At 39.9% G+C, this 19,432-nt stretch overlaps 2 protein-coding genes across 3 annotated transcripts in view; one reads left to right on the forward strand and one right to left on the reverse strand.

The window, feature by feature from the left end:
- Positions 1 to 1,167: 1,167 nt before the first annotated feature.
- Ref1 (RNA and export factor binding protein 1) lies at positions 1,168 to 11,723 on the reverse strand. Its single transcript, XM_053799512.2, has 5 exons — positions 11,438 to 11,723; positions 6,395 to 6,520; positions 3,238 to 3,496; positions 2,931 to 3,110; positions 1,168 to 1,533 (listed from the first exon to the last, which is right to left on the reverse strand). Exons 1-4 carry the CDS (start codon positions 11,642 to 11,644, stop codon positions 2,932 to 2,934), a joined length of 771 nt encoding a protein of 256 aa, XP_053655487.1. The 5' UTR covers positions 11,645 to 11,723; the 3' UTR covers positions 1,168 to 1,533; position 2,931.
- Positions 11,724 to 12,192: 469 nt separating this feature from the next.
- LOC128704336 (nuclear exosome regulator NRDE2-like) overlaps positions 12,193 to 19,432 on the forward strand; it is a 29,800-nt gene continuing 22,560 nt past the window's right edge. The window contains exons 1-4 of one of the 2 annotated variants that reach the window (XM_053799503.2): positions 12,193 to 12,303; positions 12,840 to 12,939; positions 16,398 to 17,267; positions 18,660 to 18,791. In XM_053799503.2, the coding sequence (XP_053655478.2) occupies positions 12,264 to 12,303; positions 12,840 to 12,939; positions 16,398 to 17,267; positions 18,660 to 18,791 (1,142 nt within the window). In that variant the 5' untranslated portion in view covers positions 12,193 to 12,263. The remainder of the gene's footprint in view (positions 12,304 to 12,839; positions 12,940 to 16,397; positions 17,268 to 18,659; positions 18,792 to 19,432) is intronic. The other variant, XM_070103124.1, reaches the window with a different exon arrangement.

Below are 19,432 nucleotides of genomic sequence, written 5' to 3' on the forward strand. Positions count from 1 at the left end.
CAAGCCCTTGTGGTTGAGCGCTTTTTTGATTATAATAATCTGAGTACAGGTTCTCAAAGTTTATTTAGGTACAGGCACACAAGTACAGTTGTGATTAAAATTATCATACATAGTAATATGTGTAAATTACCTTGGATAATCCCCCCAAAAAGTCAAGACTATTTCCATTATGTGTAATCTATACACATGCTATCTGTGATAAATTATGTAACTATGTACCTGAATAATTATAATCATGGGGAGCGCTAAACCCGTAGGATTATACAGCGCCTGTGGGGGGATGGAAGGTATTCAGGGTTAATTCAGGGAACTGGAGCACAGATCCACTTCCCTAGATCAAGAACCCCTCACCAGTATCGAGGAACCTTCCTTGAGGGGAGAACCTAGGATAACCCAAATGTCAGCGACTTATTTCTATTGGGGTCCTTTGCGAATTATTTAACGTGTGTGTGTACAGTACCTAGGATACATTCCCCCCTCAAAGTGGTTTCCATTGGTGAGGTAAAAAACAATGTGGTAAGTCTATCAGCTTTGAGGCCTGGTCACAGACTGGGCCACGGGGGCATTGACCCCCAGAACTCTCTCCAGGTAAACTCCAGCGTGTGGTGGGGGGGGGAGGTATTCAGGGAGCTGGAGCACAGATCCAATTCCCTAGATCAAGAGCCCCTCACCAGCATCAAGGAACCTTTGATTATTATAATATAAAAGAAGCGCTAAGCCACAAGGGCTATACAGCACAGAACCTCCTTTGAGAGAATTGCAGCTGTTCTTTCATGGAAAACACTAATAACAAATCGTTTAGACCCTTGTAGATTTAGGACATTTGATGCCAACCAGTCTGTCATAATAAAAAGTATTCCATTCCATTATTATATCAGACCGCTGTGCTTAGCACTTTTCGATTATAATAATCAGACCGCTGCTGGGCACAAATTGTTAGCTCGAGTGTCCAGGGAGAGAAATGAATCTTTCATTTTAACCACCAAACCCACAGTTCACACAGCTGTGAGTATGGCATGCATTGTTATTCTTTTACTTCTCCTGGTTATAACTTATGGGAAGGGCATAGGGGGGAGGGGGGGTGAAAAACCAGTCAGGGTCACCAAGCTCCTGAGGGAAGGGAGCAAACAGCTTATTAAAAATTTATTAAAGGATAGAAACAAAATATAAATCATAGTTTTATTCACAAAAAATTGTTTTTAGGTGCTTTTGGCATTGGACAGTTGTACTTTATAAACCTAATTTTCGGCCAAGCCTTCTAGTATTCAAATGCATTCAATCACACTACTTCCATTCCAACTTAAAAATAATGTGCTGCAAGTTCAAAAATACTCGTTACAAAAAAGGTCAAATAGAAAAACTAAATAATGCCAACGTCCAAGAAAATAGTTTAGAAATCTTGTATTGTTTAAAGTTATAGAACCAGACACTGTAACACTGTAAATGATGCATGCAGACAGCACTAGTCCAGTCTGATCTTGCACGTCCACGTCAGTTCGCTCCTTAGTCACCACACATCCCATCGCCATTTATCTGTTGTGGAAGAAATTAAAATTAAAAATTTGAAAAATTAATTATCAGTGACTGACCTTAATTGCCTTTGTCATGCAATGACATGTCAAGTCAATTTTGTACAATATATAAACAAGCTCCCTACTTACTGTACTGCAAACAAGAAATTCACAAGATATATAAAAGAACAAGACACAGGATACTTGGGTGGTGGCAGGCAGGGAGGTGGGATCGGCGAGACAGTTGGGACGATTGCCTGTAGCCGCCACACCACACTAGTCTCCGCACAACCGTCGAAGGGGTTATGGAGGGCCCTGGGTCACCTCGTTTACCACACACGACACGTTTCACCCCATATCATCAACCCAAAGTTGCTTGTAGAAAACCATTATCCAAAATTTTGGTGTAAAGGATATTCTCCAACCAAAAACTTTGCTTCAAGTCACAGCCAAGATTATTCTTTTTATGGCACTCAATCACAAGGTTTAGCAGCTCACTACTTTCTCAGTCAGCATTTTAATACATTAACAAATCACAGTCATGGGGCAACTGGCTTTCACGTTATCAACATACTCAAAGAAAAATTATCACAAATGAATTTAAAGCATCTTATAGGAAGTTGCAAAAACTAAATTACTATTCAGTCCAAATTCCCTTGTCCAAGATGAACAATCCTTATCAGATTATTAACCCTACATGCAATGCAATTAAATTGTGCCCATAAATTTTCTATGAATCATATCTTCAGACATTTTGCTAGTCTGTTTTAACTATTAGTGTTTTAGCCATTTTCAGTTTCCCAAATGCTGGATCTCTTGCTTAAGTCTTCGTCTTGGCATTTCATTGGCGTCTTGCAGATGTATATTCCACAAACTTCTTTTTATCTTCTTTCTTCAAGTATAAACTTTGACTGGATGACACAGTCATCTTGCTTTTGTCTACAGTAGTTCATTCAATTCCACTCTTTAATGTGGTTAACTAGCTTCGCCATAAGCAACACTTCATATACAAAATGGATTCATCAACGAAATCTCAATTAACAACTATTTCGCACAACTCGCATCAAAAATATTTACAAATTTACATCACTTTAATATGTGCCAATTTCCATAAACTGTCAAGGAGTCTGACTAAATTGTTACAACAATAGAGCATATTCATCACTTAAAACTGCCAATTTTTCATTAAACAAGCAAACTATAACAATTTCCCATGGACAAGGGATAATGCACTAAAAAACCACCCATCCCAACATATTCCCACAAACGCTGGGCCCAATCCTTAGGTCCGCACTGCCAGACCCAGCACCACCGCTGCTATCACTGAGGCAGACAAGTCGCAGCAGCAGGCAGTCAGCGCCGCCACACTAGTACCCAGATGCTGATGATGGAAGGCCTCCACTCCTGGCCACCAATTACCTCACTTGTTGACCTGCTTGACATAGGCGTCAAGCTCAGCATCCAATTCCTCAGCAGTAGGCACCTTCGTCCTGGCCCCCCGCCCTCCAAACCCTCTGCCACGGCCACCACCACGGGCACCTCGGGTCCCTCTGGTCCCTCTGGTGCTGCCACGCAGACCTCGGCCACCACCACGACCACCTAAAGAATGAAGATTAGTTAACTAGTCTATGCTACTGCAATAGAGAACACAATTATATTGTACATATAATCTCAAAATTACCTCTGCTTTCCCAGATGAATATGAACATTATTTTAATTAACTTACCAAAACCACTTGAAATAGGTCTTGGTCCTTGTGACAATCTCTTGACAGGCGCTGAATTTCTCATCCCCCCACCAACAGATGCACCATCCATTGTAATGTTCATTGGTCGACCATCAAGATGTACACCATTGTATTGTTTGAGAGCTTTAATAGCATCTGCTTGCCGATCAAATACAACATGGGCAGTACCTAACGATCTTCCTGAGCGATCATAGTGAACTGCTGCATTCCTCGTTACTCCAAATTCAGCAAACAACTCCTGAAAAAGAAAAAAGAATATGGAAAAGGCATATATACATGCTATATTACAATACCTATCTAAGCTAAGCTAAGTGACAGTCAATTTATATGTAGAGTGCTTTAATAAAAAAAAATGTAATTTATCAATGGTATGCAGTGCCTACACCCACCCTATACAAGGTTTAAATAAACATTATCAAAGCATTAGAAAGGGAACAGTAAGGCAAGTGAAATTTATTGTTTGTAAATGAACTGAAATCCTAAATGTCTTCATAATTATACGAGTGATAGGTAATATACCCTAAATATTCAAAGGACAATTTCCTTTTTTAATAATTAGCACAAGAATTACTAGCTGCCCACTCTGGCATTTTAATAATTCTCTACAAGACAAATAGTTTACTGAGGAAGTATTATTATCCACCTTCCACTTGGGATCTAAATAATAATAAAATCAAATTTAGACCCAAAAGGGGTCACACAGCTATGGAATTTAACCCTTTGAGGGTCGACAGGCCCTCTCCGAAACTCGTTCTCAGGGTCGGCCAAATTTAAAAAAAAAAAATTTATTTTATCTTATGAAAAGATAGAGAATCTTTTCCCGATCATAAAGACACCAAAAGTTTGAAATTTGATAGAAAACTTACGGAATTATGCTCTCGCAAAGTTAGTGGTCTCGGCGATGTTTACACATCGGCGATTTTGCCCACTTTGAGCCCCATTTTCGGCCAATTTCGCTGTACTAGTCGACAAAAAACATGAATATTTCGCTAGAACTCCATTTTTTCTATCGAATGGGTGCAAGAAACCACCCATTTATGAAATTCAACTATCCAGTACAGTGGTCAGAATTTAGCAATTTTGCCAATTTCACACAAATTTCAAAAGATGCCAAATTCCGAATAGGGTCCAGAATAAACAAGAAAGACATTCCTGGCACTAAAATGACATTTCCTCTAGTCATTAGTCACGTCTCAAGGTCCCTCTTATATTCTTTTGCTTTCCATTTTGAATTTTTATTCTCACAAAAAATATAAGATTTACTGTTATGCAGACTACTGCATTAGTGTAAAAAATGGTATAAATATTATTGGTGCACTTGTGAAAGAATATTAGACTCACCAGTTGACGTGTATTGCACGCTTGGCACGATTTGTTTGCTTTTGAAGTTTGGTAAAAATCGAACATTTCTGCTACTTTGAGCTCAATTTCAAGGCACCTTTCATTGTAAAACCAGCCAAAATTATCTCAATTTCTGTAATATGTCTTCCATTCTATAAAATGAGACCAAGAAAACTAGAATACAACAATAAATACCATACGAAAATACACTGCAAAGTCGCTGATTTATTCCAAAAAAATGGTCAAAGTTTTTTTTTTCTCATTATGCACTGTGTGCTGCAGGATTTTTTTTAGACTGCACACTGACCACATAGACCCATTCTTTCATATGAAGGCCTACCAGCTTTCTCCCACTAGATTTGAGGCCGCTAGAATTTATGCGTACTAGTACGTCAAAAACCCCTACGCGTAAGACGTACTAGTACGACGAAAACCCTCAAAGGGTTAAAGGAAACACAAAATCAAGAACAAGATACTGAAAGGAAACCCACAGCAGTATACCTACACACACATGGTACATGCATAGTGTATACTAGGTGTAAGTAATAGTAGCAACAGCAGCAGTAATACAAGATGTACCTGTTATCTTGCATGTTTACACAACAAAATTGAGACAATTCTCTTCACATTCATGTGCATTATCTCTACTAAGTGGAGATAATGCATCTGATACAAGTGGGACATGCCACAGTTGCTCTTAGCCAATGACAGTTCTTTAGGGAGATTCAGCAGTGAAGTTGCAAAGGATCTTAAGAGTACGAGAAGGTACGAAGAAAAGGAAATCAGAAGTAAACCTACAAAAAGAAGGGGATAAGAGTATAGGTAATGAAAGACTGAAGAACAAAAAGGCACAATACTGTGACTGGAACAATACACAAATAACCTGCACACTGGAGAGAAGCAGCTTACGATGACATTTCCGTCAGACTTGGCCCATTTACAAAGTTACACTAACTTTGTAAATGGTCCAAGTCGGATGGGAATAATGTCATAAGCTTCTCTCTATGCACAGGTTTTTGTACAATAAAAGCCTGAATATCAAATTGGAGAAAGAAAAGTATTCAGATATTTGGAGGGGATATGTTGGCAAATGGGTTTATGAAAAAGGAAATGAACCACAGAATAGGCTATGGGACAAAAAATAAAGTATACAGCTGTAGAACGTAAAAAGATTTATCTATGGAGACAAAAAAGGAAAACCAGATAGTGGTACCAACAGTACCATACAACAGGACACACACCAGTATGACCTTTAAACCTTGCAGTGATATGGTTGGAAGCTGTGATGTTTGAGAGCAGTGTGGTGAGAATACTAGGAGCTTGGAGATTAGAACTGCGAGGTAAGCAAAAAAACTAATTCAGAGGGTGGTGGAGGAGGGGTTGTTTAGGCATTTAGTGAGGACAGCATAGGGTAATTAAGAAAGACTGGAGGAAGGGGGTAAGTGCTTTTCATAACTGACATGCTGTTGGAGTGTCAGCAATATGGCATTTATGAAGGGATTCTGGAACACCAATAAGTAAGGTGGGAAGTACAGTGCCTACACTCTAAAGGAGGGATGAGGATGCTGCAGTTCAGAGGATCCACACCATGCAAGAATGAATTTCTTTAGGACATCAATAATATAATAGTAAGAATCCCACAAATAATCCAACAGCCAACATTTTAACTATGCAATACCAAAACAACATATGTGAAAGTGAGCACAACATTTATGTTGCAATACAGGCCACAATTTTAATAAACAAGTCAATTTATTAGCAATAAATCATTTACACATCTTTCAATATTACTCACATGAATATCCGAGTCTGAGACACCAAAATCCAGGTTAGAGATAAGTAGTTTTGCTGGTCCACTCAACTGCTGAGTGCGAATTCCTCCTTGATACATATCATGGCTCCATCTTCCATCTACATTGCCCTGCAAGTATTGTAAATCTGGTCACAAACTGTTATAAAAATCATTTAAGATTTTTTTTATTAACACACTGGCCGATTCCCACCAAGGCAGGGTGGCCCGAAAAAGAAAAACTTTCACCATCATTCACTCCATCACTGTCTTGCCAGAAGGGTGCTTTACACTACAGTTTTTAAACTGCAACATTAACACCCCTCCTTCAGAGTGCAGGCACTGTACTTCCCATCTCCAGGACTCAAGTCCGGCCTGCCGGTTTCCCTGAATCCCTTCATAAATGTTACTTTGCTCACTCCAACAGCACGTCAAGTATTAAAAACCATTCGTCTCCATTCACTCCTATCAAACACGCTCATGCATGCCCGCTGGAAGTCCAAGCCCCTCGCAAACAAAACCTCCTTTACCCCCTCCCTCCAACCTTTCCTAGGCCTGATACACTCTTGAAGTCATTCTGTTTCGCTCCATTCTCTCTACATGTCCGAACCACCTCAACAACCCTTCCTCAGCCCTCTGGACAACAGTTTTGGCAATCCCGCACCTCCTCCTCACTTCCAAACTACGAATTCTCTGCATTATATTCACACCACACACTGCCCTCAGACAAGACATCTCTACTGCCTCCAGCCTTCTCCTCGCTGCAACATTCATCACTCATGCTTCACACCCATATAAGAGCGTTGGTAAAACTATACTCTCATACATTCCCCTCTTTGCCTCCAAGGACAAAGTTCTTTGTCTCCACAGACTCCTAAGTGCACCACTCACCCTTTTCCCCTCATCAATTCTATGATTCACCTCATCTTTCACAGACCCATCTGCTGACCCATCCACTCCCAAATATCTGAATACATTCACCTCCTCCATACTCTCTCCCTCCAATCTGATATCCAATCTTTCATCACCTAATCTTTTTGTTATCCTCATAACCTTACTCTTTCCTGTATTCGCATACCCTACCAAATTCATCCACCAGCCTCTGCAACTTCTCTTCAGAATCTCCCAAGAGCACAGTGTCATCAGCAAAGAGCAACTGTGACAACTCCCATTTTATGTGTGATTCTTTAACTTTTAACTCCATGCCTCTTGCCAAGGCCCTTGCATTTACTTCTCTCACAACCCCATCTATAAATATACTAAACAACCACGGTGACATCACACATCCTTGTCTAAGGCCTACTTTTACTGGGAAATAATCTCCCTCTTTCCTACATACTCTAACTTGAGCCTCACTATCCTCGTAAAAACTCTTCACTACTTTCAGTAACCTACCTCCTACACCATACACCTGCAACATCTGCCACATTGCCCCCCTATCCACCCTGTTATACGCCTTTTCCAAATCCATAAATGCCACAAAGACCTCTTTAGCCTTATCTAAATACTGTTCACTTATATGTTTCACTGTAAACACCTGGTCCACACACCCCCTACCTTTCCTAAAGCCTCCTTGTTCATCTGCTATCCTATTCTCGGTCTTACTCTTAATTCTTTCAATATTAACTACCATACACTTTACCAGGTATACTCAACAGACTTATCCCCCTATAATTTTTGCACTCTCTTTTGTCCCCTTTGCCGCGGGGGCGTTGACCCCCGAAACTCTCTCCAGGTAAACTCCAGGTATGCTCTCTGCCAATCCCTAGGTACCTTACCCTCTTCCATACATTTATTAAATAATAGCACCAACCACTCCAAAACTATATCCCCACCTGCTTTTAACATTTCTATCTTTATCCCATCAATCCCAGCTGCCTTACCCCATTTCATTTTACCTACTGCCTCACGAACTTCCCCCACACTCACAACTGGCTCTTCCTCACTCCTACAAGATGTTATTCCTCCTTGCCCTATACACGAAATCACAGCTTCCCTATCTTCAACAACATTTAACAATTCCTCAAAATATTCCTTCCATCTTCCCAATACCTCTAACTCTCCATTAAGATATACCTGGTAAAATAATCTCATGACAAGTCCATTTATGATACAGCTGTAACACACATACAACTCAACTTCAGTAATACTGTACTTATGAAATTCACTACCCCCCCACAAATGCTTAAGAGTACTGACTAACATTGTAGGGTAAACTATAGTAATTTTTACCTAGTAGACTATTAAAAATAGTGGCAAACTTAAAGGTGCCTTAACACATCCCTATTTTCTATTCTCCCCCTCCCCCCCATTTCCCATTTTTCAATTCACACAATGTAATTTTAAATTAAGCACCAATTATCAGAAATATAACCCACAATTTAATGTAAAATTTACTATATAAATATTAGTATTCAGTGGAGTGGAGATGTCATGTCTGAGGGCAATGTGTGGTGTGAATATAATGCAGAGAATTCGTAGTTTGGAAGTTAGGAGGAGGTGCGGGATTACCAAAACTGTTGTCCAGAGGGCTGAGGAAGGGTTGTTGAGGTGGTTCGGACATGTAGAGAGAATGGAGCGAAACAGAATGACTTCAAGAGTGTATCAGTCTGTAGTGGAAGGAAGGCGGGGTAGGGGTCGGCCTAGGAAGGGTTGGAGGGAGGGGGTAAAGGAGGTTTTGTGTGCGAGGGGCTTGGACTTCCAGCAGGCATGCGTGAGCGTGTTTGATAGGAGTGAATGGAGACAAATGGTTTTTAATACTTGACGTGCTGTTGGAGTGTGAGCAAAGTAACATTTATGAAGGGATTCAGGGAAACCGGCAGGCCGGACTTGAGTCCTGGAGATGGGAAGTACAGTGCCTGCACTCTGAAGGAGGGGTGTTAATGTTGCAGTTTAAAAACTGTAGTGTAAAGCACCCTTCTGGCAAGACAGTGATGGAGTGAATGATGGTGAAAGTTTTTCTTTTTCGGGCCACCCTGCCTTGGTGGGAATCGGCCGGTGTGATAATAAAAAAAAAAAAAAAATATTAGTATTCACAGCATGAGTAAGATTAAACATTTAAAACCGTGAATAAATAACAACCATTAACCAAACATTACTGTTCTGGAAATGTTTTTGTAGCATAATTGATAAAAACAAGCACTAAGAAATATTTCAGAAACATCAACAGCAAGGGATTAATAATAAATACACTGATATTAATAAACCACTATATTAATACAGAGATAACTTGTACACCAATATACTGTATAATGGTACAGTAATTAAGACTGATATGTTTACTGTGAATAATATTGTAGAATAAAAATGTTTATAATAAAAACATAAGCGGTATTTAAAATTTAAAGATGCACACATGGGTAGGCAATGTCAGCTGTGGTCTGGCCTCAACATTTACATCTGATTACTTTTGCACATGGAAACTGACAATGTTCTGCTCGTGCAGTGGACTTCATTAAGTCGCTGCATGGGCAAAATGTGTCAATAAAGGTCCACATTACTGCATTTCTCTTGTACCATAACAGAACACCACTCCATTGGGCCTACTGGCTCATTCTAAGCAAGTCCTATTTGCCCAACCACTCATTTCAGTAATGCTACTCATTATTTCCATTGCGTGCAAGTTTCCACTCCATCCAAAACTATTGCCTAACAAGAGTTTTCCTATATCCTTTCCATATCTGAATTAATCTGTCATGGTTAGTCTCATTCCCACAAATGAAGATTTCTCCCATAAATAGAATAAAAAATAAGTCACACTGGTAGCTAGCAATAATTCAAGGATAATCCAAAGGCAAACAGCACGACTGGGTGCCAAATGCACTGCCGATTTGTGAAAATTGGTGGTTAACGCTCTCGCTTCACACGGTGAGGGCCTGGGTTCGATTCCCAGCCAGAGTAGAAACATTGGACGTGTTTCTTTCCACCTGTTGTCTATGTTCCCCATAAGTAAAATGGGTACCTGGGTGTTAGTCGACTGGTGTGGGTCGCATCCTGGGACACTGACCTAAGGAGGCCTGGTCACAGACCGGGCCGCGGGGGCGTTGACCCCCGGAACTCTCTCCAGGTAAACTCCAGGTAATACCATTATTAATTATGCCCGATTATAATTAAAGCACTAAGCCCAAAGAAGTCATGCAAGTATGCTAAATGTGCTGCAGGTGTGGTACTGCAGCAGTTTAATGGCTCATTAAAATGTCTATATTATAAGGAAGCGCTAAAACTGTAGGGGTCGTGAAGCCCTGGAGAGTGGGAGGTTATCAGGTTTTAGATTCTTTTTAACTGCTACATTTACAATATATAATAATCTTTTGTAAGACAATCTTGTTAAAAATTATCATACGCCGGGGACGGCCGCACGTCTCGCAGGGGACGGCCCCACGTCTCGCAGGGGACGGCCCCACGTCTCGCAGGGGACGGCCCCACGTCCCGCAGGGGACGGCCCCATGTCCCGCAGGGGACGGCCCCACGTCCCGCAGGGGACGGCCCCACGTCCCGCAGGGGACGGCCCCACGTCCCGCAGGGGACGGCCGCACGTCCCGCAGGGGACGGCCGCACGTCCCGCAGGGGACGGCCGCACGTCCCGCAGGGGACGGCCGCACGTCCCGCAGGGGACGGCCGCACGTCCCGCAGGGGACGGCCGCACGTCCCGCAGGGGACGGCCGCACGTCCCGCAGGGGACGGCCGCACGTCCCGCAGGGGACGGCCGCACGTCCCGCAGGGGACGGCCGCACGTCCCGCAGGGGACGGCCGCACGTCCCGCAGGGGACGGCCGCACGTCCCACAGGGGACGATCATACATCCCATAACAGATTACATCTTGAAAAACAATCTTTTACAAGACATAATAATTTACAAGTCATATAAATATTTTACAATACATAATAATAATTAAGACTAAAAGCTGGACGGCACTCCTGGGGGTGGGGGGGATGTACCTCTTTAATTCCAAGGTACTAGAGGACCTCCACGACCATCAAGGAACATCCCCATGAGGATAAACCCACAATAAAACCATAATAAATACGAGAAAAGGCTGAAATAACTTACCCTTTGTGAAAATGGTTGTCTGTTACCACCCAAGGATCTCTGACCAGGGCGTCCACGGGTCTGTCCTAAGGAGACGCCACCACGTCTTATCCCTCCACGGCCTCTCCCTCGCATCCCACGACCCACTCCGCCACCTCTCCGGGTCCCCGGCTTTATCTTCTGCGTCTTTATGATGTCCTCCAGGCTCATATCCACTTTAGTGGCCATATTTTTGGGTTATGTGTGGCTGGCAGAGGTGGCGACGGTGCACAAGTATGGCGTCTCAACGCTGGCTGGGTCCACCTTGTCTCACTTCTCATAGTTGACATGACTTAACTTCACCTTTTTTATGTTTATAATGCAATGCTGGATGTCATATTTCCTGTAATTAATCATATCTTTTTTATTTGATATTATTTTGATATTTTTAATGTGTATTTGTAGCTTAAAGTGGAAGTTTATAGATTTTTAATTGTGGTTTATGTTCCTAAGCCACTGTCATTAATCGTACATTTATGAAATTTTCACTAGATAAATATGTTTTTTATTTAAAATCACAATTAGTATCATCCTAAAGTATATATACAAACACTTAAAGATGACTTTTTACAGCAGAATCCACTTTATTTACTAGTTACCTATAACAAGGAATACCTTACCGGCATAAACAAAATCTTACTACATCTCTCTCAGAAATATAAATTAGAACCACATACCCCCCACAGCACTTCCTCGCATTTAAATCTAACTGAAAAATAAATACCCCCCATTAATAAGCATCATTTCAAGGGAAATATATTAATATTTTAGGTTTTTAGTGCCTAAAGCCAGTGTAAACAAAGAGTCCATGTCTCTCTTCCCAGCTTACTCTGTCCACCACAATTGTGGTATGTTTTACGTGTTTTTGTAGTTCTCTGGCGTTTTGTGTGTTCATATTAGGCACGTTAATCCGTGGAGATGTTGAAATGGTTGTTTGTAATGTTATTTAGGACTTATGGGACTATGCGAGAGTGTGGGAAGCCTCGAGACTCGCTGTGTGAAATTCCGAATTTGTGACAAGCTGGGTAGGCCTACTGGCCCACCAAAGGCTAATTATACGTATTTCTAGCCGTTTCATTTCAAATGTTTAGCTAAAATATTTTTTAAAGCCACCCAGAGTGTTTTATGATTTGTTTCAAGGAACCCGGTGCAAATAAGTCACCGAATTATATTTGGGTTATCCTCTGAATTACCCTTGTGGGTTTAGTGCTTATTTATGGTGATTTGGGTTATCCTAGTTAATTTACACTATATGATAATTTGCTTCTGTCTCCTGAAATGCATCATGTTAATCATTTATCATGAGGTAGCTTTAATATGGCTTGAAGTGGCTAACCCTCCAGGGTTAAAAATCCAAAGAAAAGCTTATCTTGATTTCTTGCAGGAGGCCAGTCTGAAGCTTCGTCAGCATCCTTGGCTTGGTTGACCAATGAAAGTTGTCCTCCAGAAGCTGGTCAGCCACTAGTGGCACATGTATCCCACGGGTCAGTCTAAAATTATGCCGCCAGGAATAATAAGTCCATGCTGGTGCTGCTGTTCTTTTAATCATCCATGGTGCTTCATGTCTGTTTTATTATGTTAAAAAATGTGAGAGTAATTTAGACCTTCCTATTAGTGGGTACAGGATTGATCCTGTGTAATAATAGCAGTTACCAGTTTTTTTATTAATAAGTACTTTTTTTTAATAGTTATTAGAGTAAATTTTCATTTCAGCACTAATAACATTAGTAAAATTACTTCCTCTTAATATGGTTCATTTTTGCATATGGATTTTCAAAAGCATTGTGATTAGAAATTATCATCAAATGTTGCTTTGGTTTTGCTTCTCACGATTTGTTTCATATTTTTAATTTACCTCATTTTTGTTCTTTCGACTTAATAGCATATTTCTAACTACTGTGATGCACGTGCTTGTACGGGTGAGTGTTGAATCTTAACCCGTAAACGGTCCAAGCAGATCTACGTTCACGTGCTTAGTGCTCCAAAAGTAGATCTACGTGTTTTTACATATTTTCAAATATAAAAAAAAAAAATGTAGAGCAAAGATTTTTTACATATTTTCAAATATAAAAAAAAAAAATGTAGAGCAAAGATTTTTTACATATTTTCAAATGTAAAAAAAAAAAATGTAGAGCAAAGATTTTTTACATATTTTCAAATATAAAAAAAAAAATGTAGAGCAAAGATTTTTTACATATTTTCAAATATAAAAAAAAAAAATGTAGAGCAAAGATTTTTTACATATTTTCAAATATAAAAAAAAAAAATGTAGAGCAAAGATTTTTTACATATTTTCAAATGTAAAAAAAAAAAAGATCTGTTTTTTTACATACTATCAAATGTTGAAAAAAACATATACAGTGGTCCCTCGTTTTTCGTAATTAATCCGTTCCTGGAGCCGTTACTATAAACAAAATTTACGATTTACGAATCAATTTTCCCCATAAGAAATAATGTAAATACAATTAATCCGTTCCTGACACCCAGAAGTATTAAAACAAAAAAATTTTTAACATGAAATATACATGTAGTACATAAACAATACAATGGGAAATGATGAATGAAACATTAACAGCATAACACTTACCTTTATTGGAGATTCTTCTTAGTGTTTGGGAGACTGGAGGAGGAGAGAGAGTGGATTGTTTATAGTTTGGAAGGGGAATCCCCTTCCAGCAACACCTCAGGTACCATTTGCTTTTCTGGGGTTGCTTCTCTTCTCTGTTTCTTAATGCCACTAGGACCACCTTGAGAGTCACTGGAGTCCTGTCTCGCAAAATAACTGTGGAGAGAGCTCTGTTTCTGGCGTCTCTTTAACACTTCCCTAAAATGGCCCAAGACTTTGTCACTGTACATGTTGCCAACCTGGCTTGCAACAACCTTGTTAGGGTGATGTTTCTCCATAAAGCTTTCCATCTTACCCCACATAGTAAAAATCTCTTTAATTTTTGAAGAAGGCACCTTCTTCCATCTCTCTTCCTCCTCCTCTGCAGCAAGATTCTGAGCTGCGATGTGTTGCTCTTCCTGCTGAAGCTCTTGCAGCTCCTCAGTGGTGAGCTCTTCATTGTGGTCTTCCACCAATTCTTCCACACCCTCCAAACTCACATCCAACCCCATGGAACTCCCCAGTGCCACAATTGATTTTACAACAGACATAGGCTCATTAGGGTCAGTCCCAAATCCTTCAAAATCCCTCTTGTCAACACAATCTGGCCACAATTTTCTCCAGGCAGAGTTCAAAGTCCTGGTAGTCACTCCCTCCCAAGCCATACCTATAAGGGTTATGCAGTGGAGGATGCTGAAGTGTTCTCTCCAAAATTCCCTTAGGGTCAAGTGAGTGTCTGTGGTCACAGTCAAGCACCTGTGAAACATTGCTTTTGTGTAGAGTTTTTTAAAGTTTGCAATAACCTGCTGGTCCATGGGTTGGAGGAGAGGAGTGGTATTCGGGGGCAAGAACTTTACTGTGATGAACCCAAACTCCTCGAAAATTAGGTCATCCAAGTTTGGAGGATGAGCAGGTGCATTGTCCATTACTAGCACGCACTTGAGATCCAATTTCTTTTCCAGGAGATACTCCTTCACACTAGGGCCAAACACTTCATTGAACCACTCGACAAAAATTTCCCTCGTGACCCATGCCTTACTATTAGATTTCCAAAACACACACAATTTACTCTTCATAACATTGTTTTTCCTGAACACTCTGGGATTTTCAGAATGGTACACTAGTAATGGCTTCACTTTGAAATTCCCACTAGCATTAGCACAGAACATTAGCGTCAGCCTGTCTTTCATAGGCTTGTGTCCTGGCATTGCCTTTTCCTCTTGTGTAATGAAGGTCCTCTTTGGCATTTTCTTCCAAAAGAGGCCTGTTTCATCACAATTGAACACTTGTTCAGGTTTCAGTCCTTCAGCCTCTATGTACTCCTGGAATTCATGCACATATTTTTCAGCCGCCTTGTGGTCCGAACTGGCAGCCTCACCATGCCTTACCACACTGTGTATGCCAGTACGGTTCTTAAATCTCTCAAACCAGCCTTTGCTGGCCTTAAATTCACTCACTTCACCACTATTTGCAGGCAATTTCTTTACCAAATCTTCATGCAACTGCCTAGCCTTTTCACAAATAATCAAAGTCATAAGAGTATCTCCTGCTAATTGTTTCTCATTTATCCACACCAATAATAACTTCTCAACCTCTTCCAGTACTGGTGATCTCATTTTTGTCAGCATAGTTACTCCCTTTGCAACAACAGCATCCTTGATTTCCTTTTTCTTGGCCACTATGGAACATAAGGTTGTGTAGGGTTTTTTATACATCCTGGACAGTTCGGCCACACTTGTACCACTTTCATATTGTTCAATGATGGTTTTCTTAAATTCAATCATATTTCTCACCTTCTTTACCACAAGCTTGGCACTAGGAGCTTTCTTTGGAGCCATGGTAGCTTATTTAGTACTTGCAAGCACTAAAATAAATGGAATATTATGAAATATTTCACTGGAGCACGTGAGAGGACCTTCGCTCACTGGTAAACAATGCCAGACTGGCTGCCGCCCTGGCTCATGCAGTGGGTACGCGTCCCGGACGAACTATGACTCGCGAGTCAACCTATGAAAAGCGAGTCCATGTTTATACGAAAATACCCCTATGATTGGCGAATTTTACGATTGCCGGGAACTACGAAAAGCGGGGGACCACTGTATATGTGTTTGGACCATTTACGGGTTAAGCATGAAATTAAGATTATTTTTCACAACTGTCTCAAGTAAAAATACTACATTATTTCAAAATAAAACTGATTGGATTATACTGACACAAGTTTCTGATTTAGAAATGCATGGTTTCTAGAATATATTTTAGGCTTATAATACAAGATTTTATTCTGAAATTTGTGTACAGACTTATGATACAAGACTCAGTCCTGAAATTTGTTTACAGCGCTGTATCAGAAGATGGGGAAATATCTCGTGAGAGTGGTGAAGCGACGAAGTCTCCACAGGTGGATAAAGAAAGATCACCCTCACCCAAAAAGAAGAAAAAGAGGAAGAGAAGGAAGAAAAGCAAATCTCAGAAAAATGATTCGTCTTTAGATGAATCAAGCACTGAGGAGGTAAACAGGAAGAGAAAAAAGCACAAAGACAAGAAGCCTCAGTACCCTAATCCTGATAAATATTCGTCCAGGTCACGTTCAAGATCCCTAACTCCTCCAAGAAGTACAGATAAAAGAGCTAGGTTGGGGTCGCATTCCAGATCAGGATCCAGGTCAAGAAATGTTGAGTCAAGAAAACAACTGAAGTATCGAAACAGATCCAGGTCACGAACCAGAAGATCTCACTCAAGATGTATATCATCCAAATCAGGATCGAGAAACAAGTCCAGGTCATTGTCTAGAGGTAGGAAATCCAAGTCAGCGTCGAGATCTAGAAAATCCAGGTCATGGTCGAGAGGTAGAAGGTCCAGGTCATGGTCAAGAAGCAGAAGGACCCGGTCAAGAAGCAGAAGGACCCGGTCAGGAAGCAGAAGATCCCGGTCAAGAAGCAGAAGGACTCAGTCAAGAAGCAGAAGGACTCGGTCAAGAAGCAGAAGGACTCGGTCAAGAAGCAGAAGGACTCGGTCAAGAAGTAGGAGGTCCAGATCTTGGTCAAGAAATAGAGGATCGAGATTCAGAAGATCTAGATCAGGTTCCAGGTTAGGATCAACATCAAGATCAAGAATTAAATGGAGTCCAAGGCCGAGATTCAGAAGATCCAGGTCAGGCTCAAGAAAAAGACGGGGTATAAGGCAGCAGGCGTCACGTTTTAAGAGAAGGTAAATAAGCCCAAAATTAGAAATATTTGTGGTAATATTATGTTAAGGACATGAAACGTGTATTTTCTTTAATTACAAATGAGAGTTTATATACTTATATTATTTATGTTAAATATAATTGGAATGAACTTTAATAAGTGACTTCCACTCACGTTTTCACAAAATAACAGGAATGCAGTACAATCTTTCATTTCACGCAAATACGATATGTTAGTCACTCAGTGTGTGTGTTATGTTATTGAAAGTCAGCACATACAGTAAATGTAATATATTAATACATGTATATATTAAACTCTGTTAGATTAGTTTGGTTAGGTAATACAGACAAGAATCCTTTATCTTATTTGCTTGGGACTGGAAGTGTTTTGGATTTCGGATTTTTTCAAATTTTGGAATATTTGTATATTTGCATCTATAAAATAGGACAGCTTGGGGATGGGACCCAAATCTAAACATAGTACTGTACTGTACAGGTACTATACCAAAAAAACATGTGCTGCTTACAAAAAGACGATAAATGCCCCCAATTCTGACTGACTTAAGCTAAAATGCACTGAATTTACATGAAACAGTGCTAAAATGGGCTAAATTTATGTGAAATGTTACTAAAATATGCTAAATTTACAGGAAAGTGCTAATCACACTAAATTCACGTGAAGTGCTAAAATATGCTATATTTATATGAAATGGTGCTAAAATGTGCTAAATTTATGTAAAATGGTGCTATAACATGCCTAAAGAAAAGTCGTGAGTTTAAAATGGTACAGGATGAACTGAAATATCTGAGGACCACAGTGGTAGCACCCAGAAGGACAAAGGGGTGAAACCCCTAAAATACATCAGTTCCCCCCTAAACCCCCAAATAAAAAAAATAATACTGCCTCAAGACAAGCTCCTTAGCCTCCCACCTCTTTCAACTAGATTTCCACCTTTGAGCCACTCCAATATAAACCTTGTGGTGCCACCCCTAAAGGATGCTTCTGGAGCTCAACTTCTCTGTGGCCTAGTCCCAGACCAGGCCTCCTGGTGTATCAGTGCCTGATCAACTAGGCTGTTACTGCTGGCTGCTTGTAGTACAACATAAGTACCACAGGCTGGCTGGTAAGGAACTGATTTGAGGAACTTGTTAAGTTACCCCCATGAAGAACTTGTTAAGGTCCCTCTTGAAGACATCCAGAGGTTTGTTGGCTATTCCCCTCATGCATGAAGGAAGGGCTTTGAAAAGTCTGGGATCTCTGACATTCATTGGGTTCTTGCTCTCTAGGGATTAATCTCCAATTCTTGGGTTAATTGTGAATTGTTTCAGACACTGTATTGCTGACTTATTCTATATAGTACTCGTTTGTGCTCTCCAGGATGCATTGAAAGTTAAATGATAATTTGTGTTTCTAGTAGATCAAGATCGTATTCACCGCCTGGAACAAGGAGGCGCTGGAGGTCCAAGTCACGCTCACGGTCAAGGGAACGTGTTAGACACAAGAATAAGGATAAGAAAAACAAGAATGACAGTGTGAACTATTTTGAGTAAGTTTGAACTTTGTAACACTATAACTTACTTCATTTTGAGTGTGTGAACAGTGATCGCTTGATTATTGGACCTAAAGGGAAAAAAGGTGTGGGCAGATAATCAAAATTTTTGGTAATTGAAGATCTTTTAGCCAGTTAAACTTTCATTTTATTCTTGAGATTGGCAGAACAGGGATTTCTCTGTTTTGATCTCAGATTCACCTTGTGAACACACAGTACATACTGGTATATAGCACAGATCTATAAACATTGGTTAATCATACCTTTCAGAGCCTTGATATCTAAAATGCTTGCAAATTCTTAAAAGAAAAAATGAACCCAACTCATACACCAAACAAACATATAAAATCAGTTCATTTGATAAAGTAAATAAATAAATAAATATATATATATATATATATATATATATATATATATATATATATATATATATATATATATATATATATATATATATATATATATATATATATATGTATCATATATATATATATATATATATATATATATATATATTTTTTTTTTTAACAAGTCATTCTATCTTCCCATTATTAATGTGATTAATTTTTTCCCAAAAATATGATCACGTGTACAAACGAGTCATAAATAAAAGTCCCTGCATTTGATAAAAAAAATAC

The sequence above is a fragment of the Cherax quadricarinatus genome, chromosome 84 (genome assembly GCF_038502225.1).
Source record: "Cherax quadricarinatus isolate ZL_2023a chromosome 84, ASM3850222v1, whole genome shotgun sequence".
In the NCBI taxonomy this organism is placed as follows: domain Eukaryota; kingdom Metazoa; phylum Arthropoda; class Malacostraca; order Decapoda; family Parastacidae; genus Cherax; species Cherax quadricarinatus.